This window comes from Malaclemys terrapin, chromosome 1 (genome assembly GCF_027887155.1).
Source record: "Malaclemys terrapin pileata isolate rMalTer1 chromosome 1, rMalTer1.hap1, whole genome shotgun sequence".
In the NCBI taxonomy this organism is placed as follows: Eukaryota; Metazoa; Chordata; order Testudines; family Emydidae; genus Malaclemys; species Malaclemys terrapin.
The window spans coordinates 238788455-238800973 of record NC_071505.1 but is presented as its reverse complement, the minus strand read 5'-3'; the positions used below and the strand labels follow the sequence as shown (position 1 = coordinate 238800973).

Below are 12519 nucleotides of genomic sequence, written 5' to 3'. Positions count from 1 at the left end.
ACTCTGTTCATTAGAAATGAGCACAAATTATGAAATATTGTGAAAAATGATACATCAAATGGAATGGGCAAAGCAAATCAATTAGAGAAACTTCATACCACATATTCACACATAGGAGAATAAAATATCCTGGTTCCAGAGCAAGGTCTATAATACCAATTAAAAAGCAATTGGTAGACTTCTGCAGTTATATATCAATTTGCTGGACTTTTTTCCCCCCAGTAATTTAGTTGTAATATATAGCTTAACTTCCTAAATAAAAGCCTCTGTAAGAGGCAATTCTGCATCCAAAACATCCAACAAGAGGATTAAAACATAGTAAACTTATTTCCCTGTAGCACCTGTTTTAAAATTCACAAGGTTTAACTTTTAATAAAATACACATAAATTGCCAAAGAAAGACAGAGTCTCATGTCTACTTTTGAAATGCACTGTACAGACTGATTAACAGTAGAAGACATGGAGGTATGTAAGCTCTCATCAGAAGGAATTATTACTATTCTAAGTGTAAAGCCTTATAATTCTGCTGCCAGTGCTAAGCAGCTTTTATATTTTTAAAACAGAAATTTAATTATGCATAGCAGACATCATTACGCACTCAAAGTATTTTCAACATATGATGGTATGTGAGCAACTTAAACATGCACAGTAGATACTCTGTAATACTAAATAAAATGCGGCGCTTTTATTTTTTCCATCTTTGCAGAAATAAAATTGGTGAATTGGTCCCATACTTGTCACCTGCACTTCAGTAAGGAAAAGCGTAACGCCGACATTCCCCAGTCGTCAGTGGGCAGGATTGAACTGGGGACCTCTAGGAGCTTAGTGCATGAGCCTTTACTGCATGAGCTAAAAGCCAACTGGCTGTTAGGTAAGTCTGTAGAGCCGACTCATTTTAATTCTCTCTCTAAGTGGTCTTGGTGCCACTAGATGGGACAGAACACCACACCCAGAAGGTAAGTGGGTTACAAAAGCTCATTTCCAGAATGAGCCTATTTTTCTTTATGGTGGAGCTCAGTCATTTTGTACAAATCGCCAGAGTATCCCTTGGGGATCTGTGTGCAGAGGAATCTTCCGTCTTCCACATGTGTATTTATGGCATTCATGCATGGGAAGAGAACCCACGCCCCAATCAAACGGTCCTGCTGCCCACTTCCTGGGCTCCTATAAAGGCCTGTCCTCGAAAAACAGGCCCACGTGTGGAAAGGAAACCTGGACTGCAGGGAGGGAGCTGAATTGTGGGTGAACGCACAGCCTCCTACTTCCAATCCTTGCAGGCAATCAACACAGAAGTTAATACAACCTCCACACTGTGTGAGCTGTACTAACAGGTTTTTACTAGTCTGTGCGTGCACGTCATATAAACAAAGACAAGCTCTGTTATGGGTGAAGAGAACTGTTTGCCAAATTGAGATAAAATATTTAGGGAAAGGAAATTTTATCGTTTAATAAAAGCCAGAACAAGCAAAGTAAAGTAAGTCATCTGTTAATCATTAAGGCCTCAGTCCTGCAAATTGATTCACCAGTGCACACCTTTACCTCGATAGAGTCCTACCGAAGTCAATAAGACTACATACAGGTGTAAGGGTCTGCAATGGTATTTCTATCTCCGGGGGTACTATCAGGATATCAATATCAAAACATGCCTATCCAGTACTTCAAATGCAACTAAAATGTAAACTATAAAATGTAAACTATGAAAATAAATACAAATATTAAATTCTCACTGTCTCAAATCTAAGCCTCAATATGGATTCAGAGTGCTACTGTCCTTAAAAAAAAATAAAAAGAGCTCGTCTCTGCTGTAAGCATATGACAGCTCAGAGCTCAAGACTTATAACCTTACTGGCAAAGAGTAAGTCCCCTTTGTTTGCTCAGGCCTTTGCCTGAGGTGAGCTGGATGTGAAGTGTGTGCTGTCCAAGAGATTAGCTGGGAACACTGCTTTTTGAGTTTGTGATCTTTAGAATAGAAGTTGGACTGTCATTTGTTGAGAGACCCAACCGTTGGCAGCATGCTGTTCATTTTTATATTAATTGTTTTTACCGAGGAAAATTCACACAGAATCAAGCATTGAGTGCATATTTTTTATAAATATAAATTAAAATAAGTCAAAACTATTGTATGTCCTGTGTGAAAATCAGCTATTACATAAACAGTAGCTTATTTTACCAGGCATGCAATGAGTGGGCAAAATCAGGTTTAAAATAGATGGGACTAGAATTTATTTGGCAAGATGTTCTAATTAATGTCTTTTTGAACATAAAATTTTGCCTAGTATTGGATTTTTAACTTGTTGAAAGATTAAAAAGGTGGGACTATTCTTTGTTGGTTGCAACTACTTGTAAATCTAGACATTTGTTTACACAGAAATAACTTTTTTTATGATTAAGAAGTCAAAAACAGTTCCCAATCTTTTACAATACACTTAGCACCTATAGCAGCCTAAATAGTTTATATTAGCAGAGAAGAGGTAAGAAAATATCCAACAAAATATTTTAACCAGTGCTTCTCAAACTGAAGGACAGAAAAAGCTTCCTAACCTTAAGTCTACCTGCTTTCCAACTGCAAGTCTGCTACAGGTAAAGTAGTGGGCATTTCCTCGAAAACCATCTTACTTCCCTGTTCCCACAGTGGCCATAATGCAGTTAGCTCAATTTTCTCTTTTTTGGTACCATGACATGCTGCTCAGTCATGAGACTTCATGCAGCCTCACCACACAAGGCCACCCAAAAGGACATTTCTCCCCACCATCAATCTTCTGGGAAGTGGTGGAACAAGAGTGGAGCCACAAAGAAAGGGAGAATGGAGTTTGTGTGGGGGGGAGGAGGTTATATTAAAATAACTAAGTAAAACTGAACCAAGTACTGGTTGTGAAATATCCTGTAAAATTTAAATTTGCATCATCAACTGCTGTGGTATCATGCAGGAAAACCTGACCTAAATATACACAGCAGGTCAAATGATGAGTAAATGTTTTCAAGTGCTATATAAACCTTTATAGTGGTTCCTATGGCCTCAGATCAAGGGGATTATCCATTAGTAGCTTTAAAAAGAACCTACTGTGCTTTAGCGGGATATGGGTATACAGTTCTACACTGTGATGTCTGACCTCGCACACATAGCAGGGGTAGAATCTCTATTCACAGCCACAGTTGCAATGTTTGCAATGTATAGTAGTATTCTTTCTTATTCTGACAGTTTGATTAAAATTCACAGAGAGCTGAGGGACTCATGCTGAAGTAAAGTGCTTTCAATATCTGAAACTCTATAGTAAATTACTTCTCCAACAGAGCAACTGTACTTACATCAATATCCTCTTGGGTAAAAGTTTCTGGATCTTCCCCCATCATGTTGGCTAAATGTCTTTTTCCTAGGTTGAACTCTTCAATCTGGTTTTTAATAAAAGCCTCTGTATACTTTTCAGGTCCTAAGGCTGCAACATTTCTCTTCTGCACTGCTGTAGTAGTATAGATTAGTCTTAATGTCTAACCAAAAACAAACAAAAAAGAATATTAAAAAAGAATTTGTACAGCAAACTCTAAGCAAAATTATTGGCATAAAAAGGGAACTGTGCCTTGTGCACAGTAGTGTAGAAACTAAGGGCTGGTCCACACTAAGCCCCCAGTTTGAACTAAAATACGCAACTTCAGCTACGTGAATAACGTAGCTGAAGTTGAAGTATCTTAGTTCGAACTTAAAGGTACTTACTGCGGGTCCACACGCGGCAGGCAGGCTCCCCCGTCGATTTCACCTACTCCACTCGCGGAGCAGGATTACCAGCGTTGACAGCGAGCACTTCCGGGATCGATTTATTGCGTCTAGACAAGACGCGATAAATCGATCCCAGAAGATCGATTGCTTGCCGCTGAACCAGCAGGTAAGTATAGACGTACCCTAAGAAAAGGCACTCTTATTCAGAAAGTTGATTTCTTCTAGCTGCCGAAGACCTTTTACAGACGTGTTGAAACAGTTTAAAGTAACTTTTTACATGAGAAAAGCCATTGGTCACAATTTATTGTCTTTTTATCAAATTTATGCACCTATGTTTAAAAATGTTAAATCAATTTCAGTTTGTTTTCTGTAACATACACTCAGATTTCATTAACAGAATGAAATGTAATATTACATGTGAAGAAGTCTCTGATGAAAACAAAACAACAAATTTTAGGCAAATAAACCACTTAGGCATTGCACGTAAACAGTGCCTGTATTCTTTTATCTCTCTGCACACAAATAATCTCAAAGAGTTATATATAATGTTCACAAAGAAAGAACTTCTAAATGAAGCATGAAAAGAACTGCAAACTTAATTCTGCTATCCCAAGTGCAATACAACAGTGTAATGAAACTACTAAGGTATAAAGTTTCCATGTTGCCCTGTCAAAGAAACAAAGAAAAGGAAATTAGGCACAATGCATTTTTGGGACAGTGAAATAGTCTAGGACCCATTCTTGCATTGAGAACCATACAGGGGCACCCCAGAGCCCACCAGTTACTTTAATTTTATACACAGGCTCAGGGGTGCACTCACATGTTTTTCATTGTAGGATTGGAGTTAAAAATCTGTGTCCTACAGAACTCTTTCTTGTCCCAGTGTTGATAACAGAATTGTACAGACTATAAACGCTTCAGGACCACATCTTTATTGTGTTTCTCTACAACACCCAGCACAACTGGGTCCCATCCCAAACTGAAGCTTCTGTGCGTTACTGTAATACAAATGTCAATATTACAAATGTCAAACGTACTTGGTCCTGTCCCTTCCCTACAACAGAGATATGCAGATATGAAGGCAGATGAAGCAATATTTCAAGCAGATATTAAAAACTGTTTGATGCAACAGGCTTTATACTGGAGACTAGAAAGTTACTAAAGTCTTCAGTTTCTCCCCTCACCTCAAGACAAAACTCTTTAGAACTTCTAGAAGAGAAAATCTTTACTAGCCTAATGGGTAATTACAGTCTGCCTACCAAAAATCTAGCTGAAGTTTCAACTGGATATCATGTTATTTTCTGTGCTAAACCTTTGATGTGTGATGCAAAATAGCTACTACAATTGGCATGGTATCACTCCATATAAATCGGTTACTTTGGAACCAGTCTCTCTGTTATATCCATCCCATATCTCCCCCCCTAAACACATAAAATCATGGCATGAGGTGACTGCTACTGCAATCCTTATCCTCAAACCAGTGTCCATAGACCTAGATGGAGTTTAACAGTAGAGAAGTTTAACAGTTCACCATCTACAGAATGCTATCACAAAAGAGTACATAGAGACTAACAAATTTATTTGGGCATAAGCTTTCGTGGGCCAAATAAATTAGGAGCTGAATTAGTACCCAGGCACACATTGTACACCTCTACCCCGATATAACACAAATTCAGATATAATGCGGTAAAGCAGTGCTTCGGGGGGGGGGGGGGGTGTGGCTGCGCACTCCAGTGGATCAAATCAATTTCGATATAACGCGGTTCACCTATAACGTGGTAAGATTTTTTGGCTCCTGAAGACAGCGTTATATCGGGGTAGAGGTATATGTCCTAATGCACCATGCAGGACAAGAATTATGCTAAGAACACTAAAATGAATGTTTAGGTATAGTCAATCATTCTAGAAGCAAAAAGCTACTAAATTCATTAATTTACACAAGGTTGCTGTTTTGATGAAAATAAAATAAAAATGAATATTCAGAGTCTGTAGAGGACATTGCGCCCCATTGTAAGATATTATCTGCACTTCCTAAGAAATCTTATTAGGACTTCTTCGATACTTAGGTTTGAAAACCCACCATATTTTGACTGAACAATTAATCCCTTTGCCTCTTACAACCCTCTAAGGGAATTCCTATCAACAAATAGTAGCGAACATGGTTCCAGGTCATAATCCAAGGAACACTTGTCTTTGGCTTTTGTGGAAGACTTTAAGATATGGCTAGACTGATTTGTTTTTCTTTCACCAAGATAATCAGTGGGTAAGACAACTGTAATTTCAATCAAGCATTCTGCCAGAGAAACAGAAGCATCATTGACAGAGCAGGAACGTCCCAATTTTGGCTTAATGCCAATTTTTATGCACTACTTTACATGTCCTATGTCAGTATTAACAAAGCCTTGCTACAGTCAAATTATTCCATAAACTAAACTGAGAATTGATGACTGGAGTTGTCTCTGTGGGAAGAAAGAAGTCACAAGAATAAAAAAGAGCAGAGTGGGAACATTTTGGAATGGAGAAAATATCAGAGTTCTATTCAATAGGCCACACTCAACAGTGACCTGAAGCAGTTATCATCTGATGGCTGGTCAATGGCCTACTGTGTGAATTTGTGGTCTCACTGTACCTTCTGGTGTATATGTGACCACAGTAAAAAAAAAAATAATAAACTGACAAAAACTTAAAGGTAGCTAGTTAGCAGCCTTATTGCCAGCTGTAGAAGAGAAACCAAAGAATGAATGGACTTGTCCTCTCGCTTCTAGGAGTCTTCTCTCCAGGTCAGGGTTTAAAAATCTACATTTAAATTCAGCATTTTGAGTTAAAAACATATATGAACTAGAAAATATATGACTAGATACAGCTTAAACATTTCGGATATAACTGGCAACTACAAACCCAACACAAACACATGTGCGTAGTCCCACTGAAATAACGAGACTACATACATACATTTATTTGCAAAATTGGAACCTAAAGGCTATTCTAGCTTTCACTGGCTGCTAATGGCAGCAACAGGCTGAAACTACAAATGGCTATTGGCATAGAGTAGGGATCTACTAGTCATGTTCTTTTTCCGCTGGCCATACCACTTTTCCCTGCAATGCTGACAACAGGAAGTGGGATTGGAATAGGAGCATCTATACCAGCTCAATACCACTTTGCATTGGAGTAATACTCACAGGATCATATGGTGCTAGCATTGTGGTACAAAATGCTGCACCAGATGGAAGGTTTCAGAGAGGTAGCCGTGTTAGTTTGTATCAGCAAAGCAACGAGGAGTCCTTGTGGCACCTTAGAGACTAACAAATTTATTTGGCCCACGAAAGCTTATGCCCAAATAAATTTGTTAGTCTCTATGGTGCCACAAGGACTCCTCGTTGCTTTCATCAGATGGAAGAATCTGTCCTTCTGTTACATTTTTTGCAGCACTGTTAACCCAAGCCAAATTCTAACTAGGGTAATTACAGTCTGCCTACCCAAAATCTACTTGCAATTTCAACTGGATATAGTATTCTTTATTTCCTGTGCTAAACCTTTGCGTAGCGTTGCTGTGTGATTCAAAATAGCTACTGCAATTCAGCCCAGGTCCAATAAAATAGGTCAGCAGTGCTCAAATTGTGAGCCGCGACCCTGTTTTAATAGGGTCGCAAGGGCTGGCTTAGACTTGCTGGGGCCAGGGGCCAAAGCCAAAGCCCAAGCCCCACTGTCTGGGGCCGAAGCCTGAGGGCTTCAGCCTTGGGCAATGGGGCTGAGATTACAGGCCCCCTGCCTGGGGCTGAAGCCCTTTGGCTTTGGCCCCCCTACCCAGGGTGTCAGGGATCGGCTGGGCTCAGACTTTGGTTCCCCACTCCTCGGAATGTGTAGTAATTTTTGTTGTCAGAAGGAGGTCATGGTGCAGTGAAGTTTGAGAACCCCTGAAATAGGTAAATTAATCTTTGTATATAATGCATAAGATGAAAAGGATGATATGAATGTAAGTATTTGGTTGTTTTTTAAACTGAGGTATATGAACATGGTTTCTTATAAAATCTCTGCCAACAATAAGATGATAAAACAGGAGTTAGAGACAAGCACTGAATTTTAGTGCTGGAAATCCTGCTTATTCCCAGTTTCTGCTCTCTGTTTCAAGCTCTAGTGAATGTCTGGGAGAGAGAAACACTATGAAGTATCTCTACACATTATCGCCTAGACACTTACTTCAGGAGAAAATGATATTCACTCAGTCTTATTTTCCACGTATATTCGTTATTTGTAATTCTTTTTAATGAACATAAGAATCCCCATTACTAGGCCCAAGATTGCTTTCTCTCTGCCATACTTTAAACAGGATACTTTTGTATTATGCCTGTCTTTTATTGTAATTTTTCCATTTTTCCTTTTCCCCTCAAGCTATTCATATTCTTCTTGTTTAAGTTCATCACTAATCAAAAGTCCCTGGACACAAACTGTTCAGAATTAGAAAACAGCCTCTTATGGAAATTAATACCTATTGTATAGGGTACCTCTTCTGGGATAAGAGTACAATTTCATGGGTCATCTGGGTAAGAACTACTAAGTGAAGTTAAATGCTTCTGGTATTTAAGCCAAACTAGAAAATACTCCTCTACAATATAAAGGAAATCAGAGGTTGTATTCATTATATACTTCATAAAGCGTTCTTGTAGATAGTATTTTTACCATTTTTAAAAACATAACTGTTGTTAAGAAACTCCTGAAACAATAGAATATTCCACCAGAAAAGAAACAGCCTTTCCTCCAGCCTAGCACAATTCCTTAGCACTAAGAAACTAATTGCTTTTAGATTATTTTCATTTAGAAAGTAATAGCACAGAGGCCTAAGTATCAGGTTTGAAATACCTATGGCCTGTTTATTTACTGTTAAATCAATTTTCACCTATCGAACTCCACTCAAGTCATGGTCAGAGTTGACTTACTCCAGACTTCAAAAGTCAATACTGTCCATTTTACCAGGGTGTCTATGGGGGTATCAATACCAAGGCTTCGTTTCGGATATGTATTTTGTAAAGCACTTTAGGATCCTTCACAATGAGTCAACAAATAATTTTATATTAATTTTCAAATTGGCTGTTCCAAGCCACTTCACAGAAAGCGGTATTTACTTAAGTGAAGTGCTTCTCTGAAAGGTGACTAAAAATGGTACCTGCTCACCCAGTCTATCTGCTTCTTGTGTGTATTTTGTCACATCTGCTTAAGTCAGTGAGAAAAGAAAAAAATTATATTACTTTTCATTACTGTAAGCCCTTTGGAAACAACACACCACTGAAGTGAATTGTTTTTTTTCTCCAAACAGAACTGTTAACTAAGTTCCAATTGCAGGGCTACCTAGACAGCAATTGACACCTGGGTTTTGGAACCAGTGGTTGTGAATTCTACTCCTCATGTTCTATATACAGTTAGTCCATGTACATATATGTATGTCTGTAATAGGAAATTAGTTAATGGTTGGCTTCAGCAATAAGGCAGGAGGGTTTATATCGCTTATACTTTTTTAAACTTATCAAATATAATGGAAGATTGGGATCACATAAACATCTGAATCTTTTTTTGATCCTGCTAAGCTTTTAGACTCACCATCTTGTGTCTGGTTACTTTAAAATAACTATGTATTGTGTGTGGTGGTGTTAATCAATTTAAATGCACTGCTTCTCATTTTAACAAGCAGTCTTCTCATTCTTGTATTAAGAGAAAGAGTAAATAAGAGCACCATACTTACTTTTTTATATTACTGACTGGGCTGCATCCTTAGCTGGTGTAGCTCCACCAAAATCAGTTGTGTTATGTCAACTTACACAGGGATCTGACTCATTATTTCTGTGTTGATATCAGGTACCCTCTTCGAGCCCCACTCTAAACTGAACAGTCCTAATCTTTTCAATCTCTCCTCATACATAAATCTATCCAGACCTGTAATTATTCTCAGTACCTGTCACTTGGCCCCTCTACATTTTTGAGATGGGCTGACCAGCACCAGACACTATATTCAAACTAAGAGCGTACCATCATTATAATAGTGTTACAATATTCTGAGTATTAGTTTTATTCCATTCTCTGTCCCGTACACCTTAATATTTTGTTTGTTTCTAACCACTGCTGCACACTGAAGTGTCCACAAGGACACCAAGTCTTTTTCCTGAATGGATACGGTTAATTTAGAAACCAGCAATGTGTGTAAATAGATCCAATTGCTCTTTTCAATGTACATTACCTTGCATTTGCCTACTCTGAATCATCTGCCATCTGTTGCCTAATTGCTTGGCTTTGTTAGGTCACTCAGGAGTTCCTCAGTTTTCACTATCCTAAATTATTTTGTCATTTGAAAATTTTGTCACTTCCAACCTCTTTCTAGATCATTAGTGAGCATATTATATGTTTTAATATATCTATAATACAGTATTCAACACCACTCCTAAAACACATCTCAAGGTTGATTTATACTTGCTTTTCAAACTGGAAATGCAAATTAGAAATAAGTCTACTTTTTAACAATGAAAAGATTATCAACTCATCATCACTGAAGTCTTTCAATCAAAGATTTGGGCATCTTTAAAGAGATGCTCTAGTTTGCCCCAACTTCTTGGGCTGGTCAGCAGTCGCTTACATAATAGAGAAGAATAACTCCTCCACTGCATGAAACCCTGGGTGAAGCTCTTTGGCTCACATTTTGCAGGAGGCCAAACCAGACCATTATACTAGTCCTCCCAGACTTAAAATCAACAGTCTTAGGCTATGTCTACACTACGGACCTTACAGCGACGCAGCTGTACCGCTGTAAGGTTTTCCATGTAGACGCTCTTTGCCAGCGGAAAGAACTCTCCTGCCAGCATAATTAAACCATCCCCCACAAGAGGCATTAGCCATGTCAGCAGGAGAATCTCTCCTGCCGACATAGCGCTGTCCACAACATTGTGTGTGTGTGTGTTTGGTTTTTTTAGTGACGAAAGTGGTAGTGTAGACAAAGCCTTAGGCTATGTCTACACTGTGCACCTTACAACGGCTCTGCTGTTACAGCCACGCCCTTGTAAGGTAAGCAGTGAGCTGCTCTTTGTCATAAGGAAAGAGCTCTTCTGACAACAAAATAGAACCACCCCCACCAAGGGGTCGCAACTTCATCGCCAGAGGAGCATCTCCTGCAGAGCGCTGTCCACACCGTGTTTTTCATCATTAAAAGTTTTGTCATTCAGAGGTGTGGGTTTTCTTTTTTTACACTGCTGAGCAACAAAAGTTTTAACAACAAAAGACATAACCATAGTTGCATATCACAAAGGGACTGAAGATGATGTGCAAAGCCTGGTATACAGACGGAGACAGACTGGCTTATATTGAATTACTCAAACCAGCGCCACTGTTGTGCACACGCCTATTAGTTTAAAGCAAGCTGACAGCGGTTTAACCTGCATCAGTAAATTCCCAGACCCAAGCCAAGGGCACTACAGCGGCACGGCTACAGCACTGTGGGGCTCCCTAGGACAGATGCCGCTTCTGTCGCTGTAGGAGGTTTTACCATCCGTATACTCAATCCACCCGTCCACGGCAGTTACTAGGTCGACAGAGGAATTCCCGGCCGTGTCTACACCAGGAGTTAGGGTGACCGAACCACGGCGCTCAGGGATGTGAACGGCTCACGCTCCCTCCCCCGCAGCTGGGTGGATCTAACTGCTCCGTGTAGCCCGGGGCTGGGCCGGCCTGAAGCCAGCAAGCCCCCGCGCCCCAGCGAGCCCGATGCTGGAACCGTCCGCCGGGAACACGGCGATCCCCGCCCAAGGGCCCAAAACAGCGGCCAGGCCGGCTGCCCTCCCGCCAGACCCTTGAGCCCCCCTGCAGCGATGCCTCACGGAGGCGGGATGGGCGGGGGCGGCTCCGGCTCCTGCCCCCCCCCGCGCAGAGCAGGCCGGCGGGCGGGCTCGGCTCCCCCGGCAAGGCTGGGTCTCGCGAATACGAGCCAAACACGGACCCCTTAGCTCGCGTTTAAACGGCCCGGGGGGCGGGTCCGCTCGGTTCCTCCCTCCCGCGCTCTCACCTGGGCGCCCGGCGCCTCCCGGGCTCTCAGCGCCGCGCTCCAGGCGCGGCTCGCTCGCAGCACGCGCCCAACGGCGGCCGCCATGTTTGCGGCCCGAACCTGTCAGCGTCGCCGAGCCGTGCTGATCATGGGGGGAGGGGCCGCAGGAAGGGGAGAGAAAACAGCTGGAATTGGGGCAGGCGCACTGGAACACTTGACACTGGTAGGGGGAGGAGCTTGGCCCAGGAACGGCCGCCCTCGCGCTGAGGATTGGCTATCGGGGAAAGGCGGGATTTGTTAGTCTCACGTGATCCTGGCGGTGGCCTGTCCGCGACTTTCCCTTTGTGAGAGGCTATCGCTGTCAAGCTGCGGTGTTCGTTCTGAATGGAATGTGCGTGCGCATGCGGAGTGGGCTTGGCTTTAAAAGGGCAGGGTCAAGGTTAATGCTCCCTGGAAAGCCTCTGCTGTACATACAATTCACCTCGCTCTCCTTAAAGTAACTGGGGGCCTGGCTGGTGTGGCAGTGGGAGAGGGCACCAGCTGGTGCATTGTTGCTTGTCCCTTATGTTATCTCCAGCCCTATATCTGGTGCTTGATGTCCCACCTCAACAATAATCATGTAGAGCGTCGGATGGGTTGCAGACTGTAACATGCATGTCACTTACTCATTCCTCTAGGCTTTCCCAGTTCCAGTTATTAGGCCCCCAATCCTGCAAACAAGTAGCATACAACTACTCTGACACAAAGGGATTTGGGCATAAAGTTACTCCTGTGCATAAATCTGCTC

The 12519-nt window shown here is 41.4% G+C and overlaps 1 protein-coding gene across 1 annotated transcript in view; it reads right to left on the bottom strand.

Moving 5' to 3' along the window:
• MRPS9 (mitochondrial ribosomal protein S9) overlaps positions 1-11926 on the bottom strand; it is a 44228-nt gene extending 32302 nt beyond the window's left edge. The window contains exons 1-2 of the mRNA XM_054010360.1: positions 11754-11926; positions 3307-3486 (exon numbers count right to left, since the gene is read on the bottom strand). Coding sequence (XP_053866335.1) covers positions 3307-3486; positions 11754-11837 — 264 coding nt within the window. The 5' untranslated portion in view covers positions 11838-11926. The remainder of the gene's footprint in view (positions 1-3306; positions 3487-11753) is intronic.
• Positions 11927-12519: the final 593 nt, after the last annotated feature.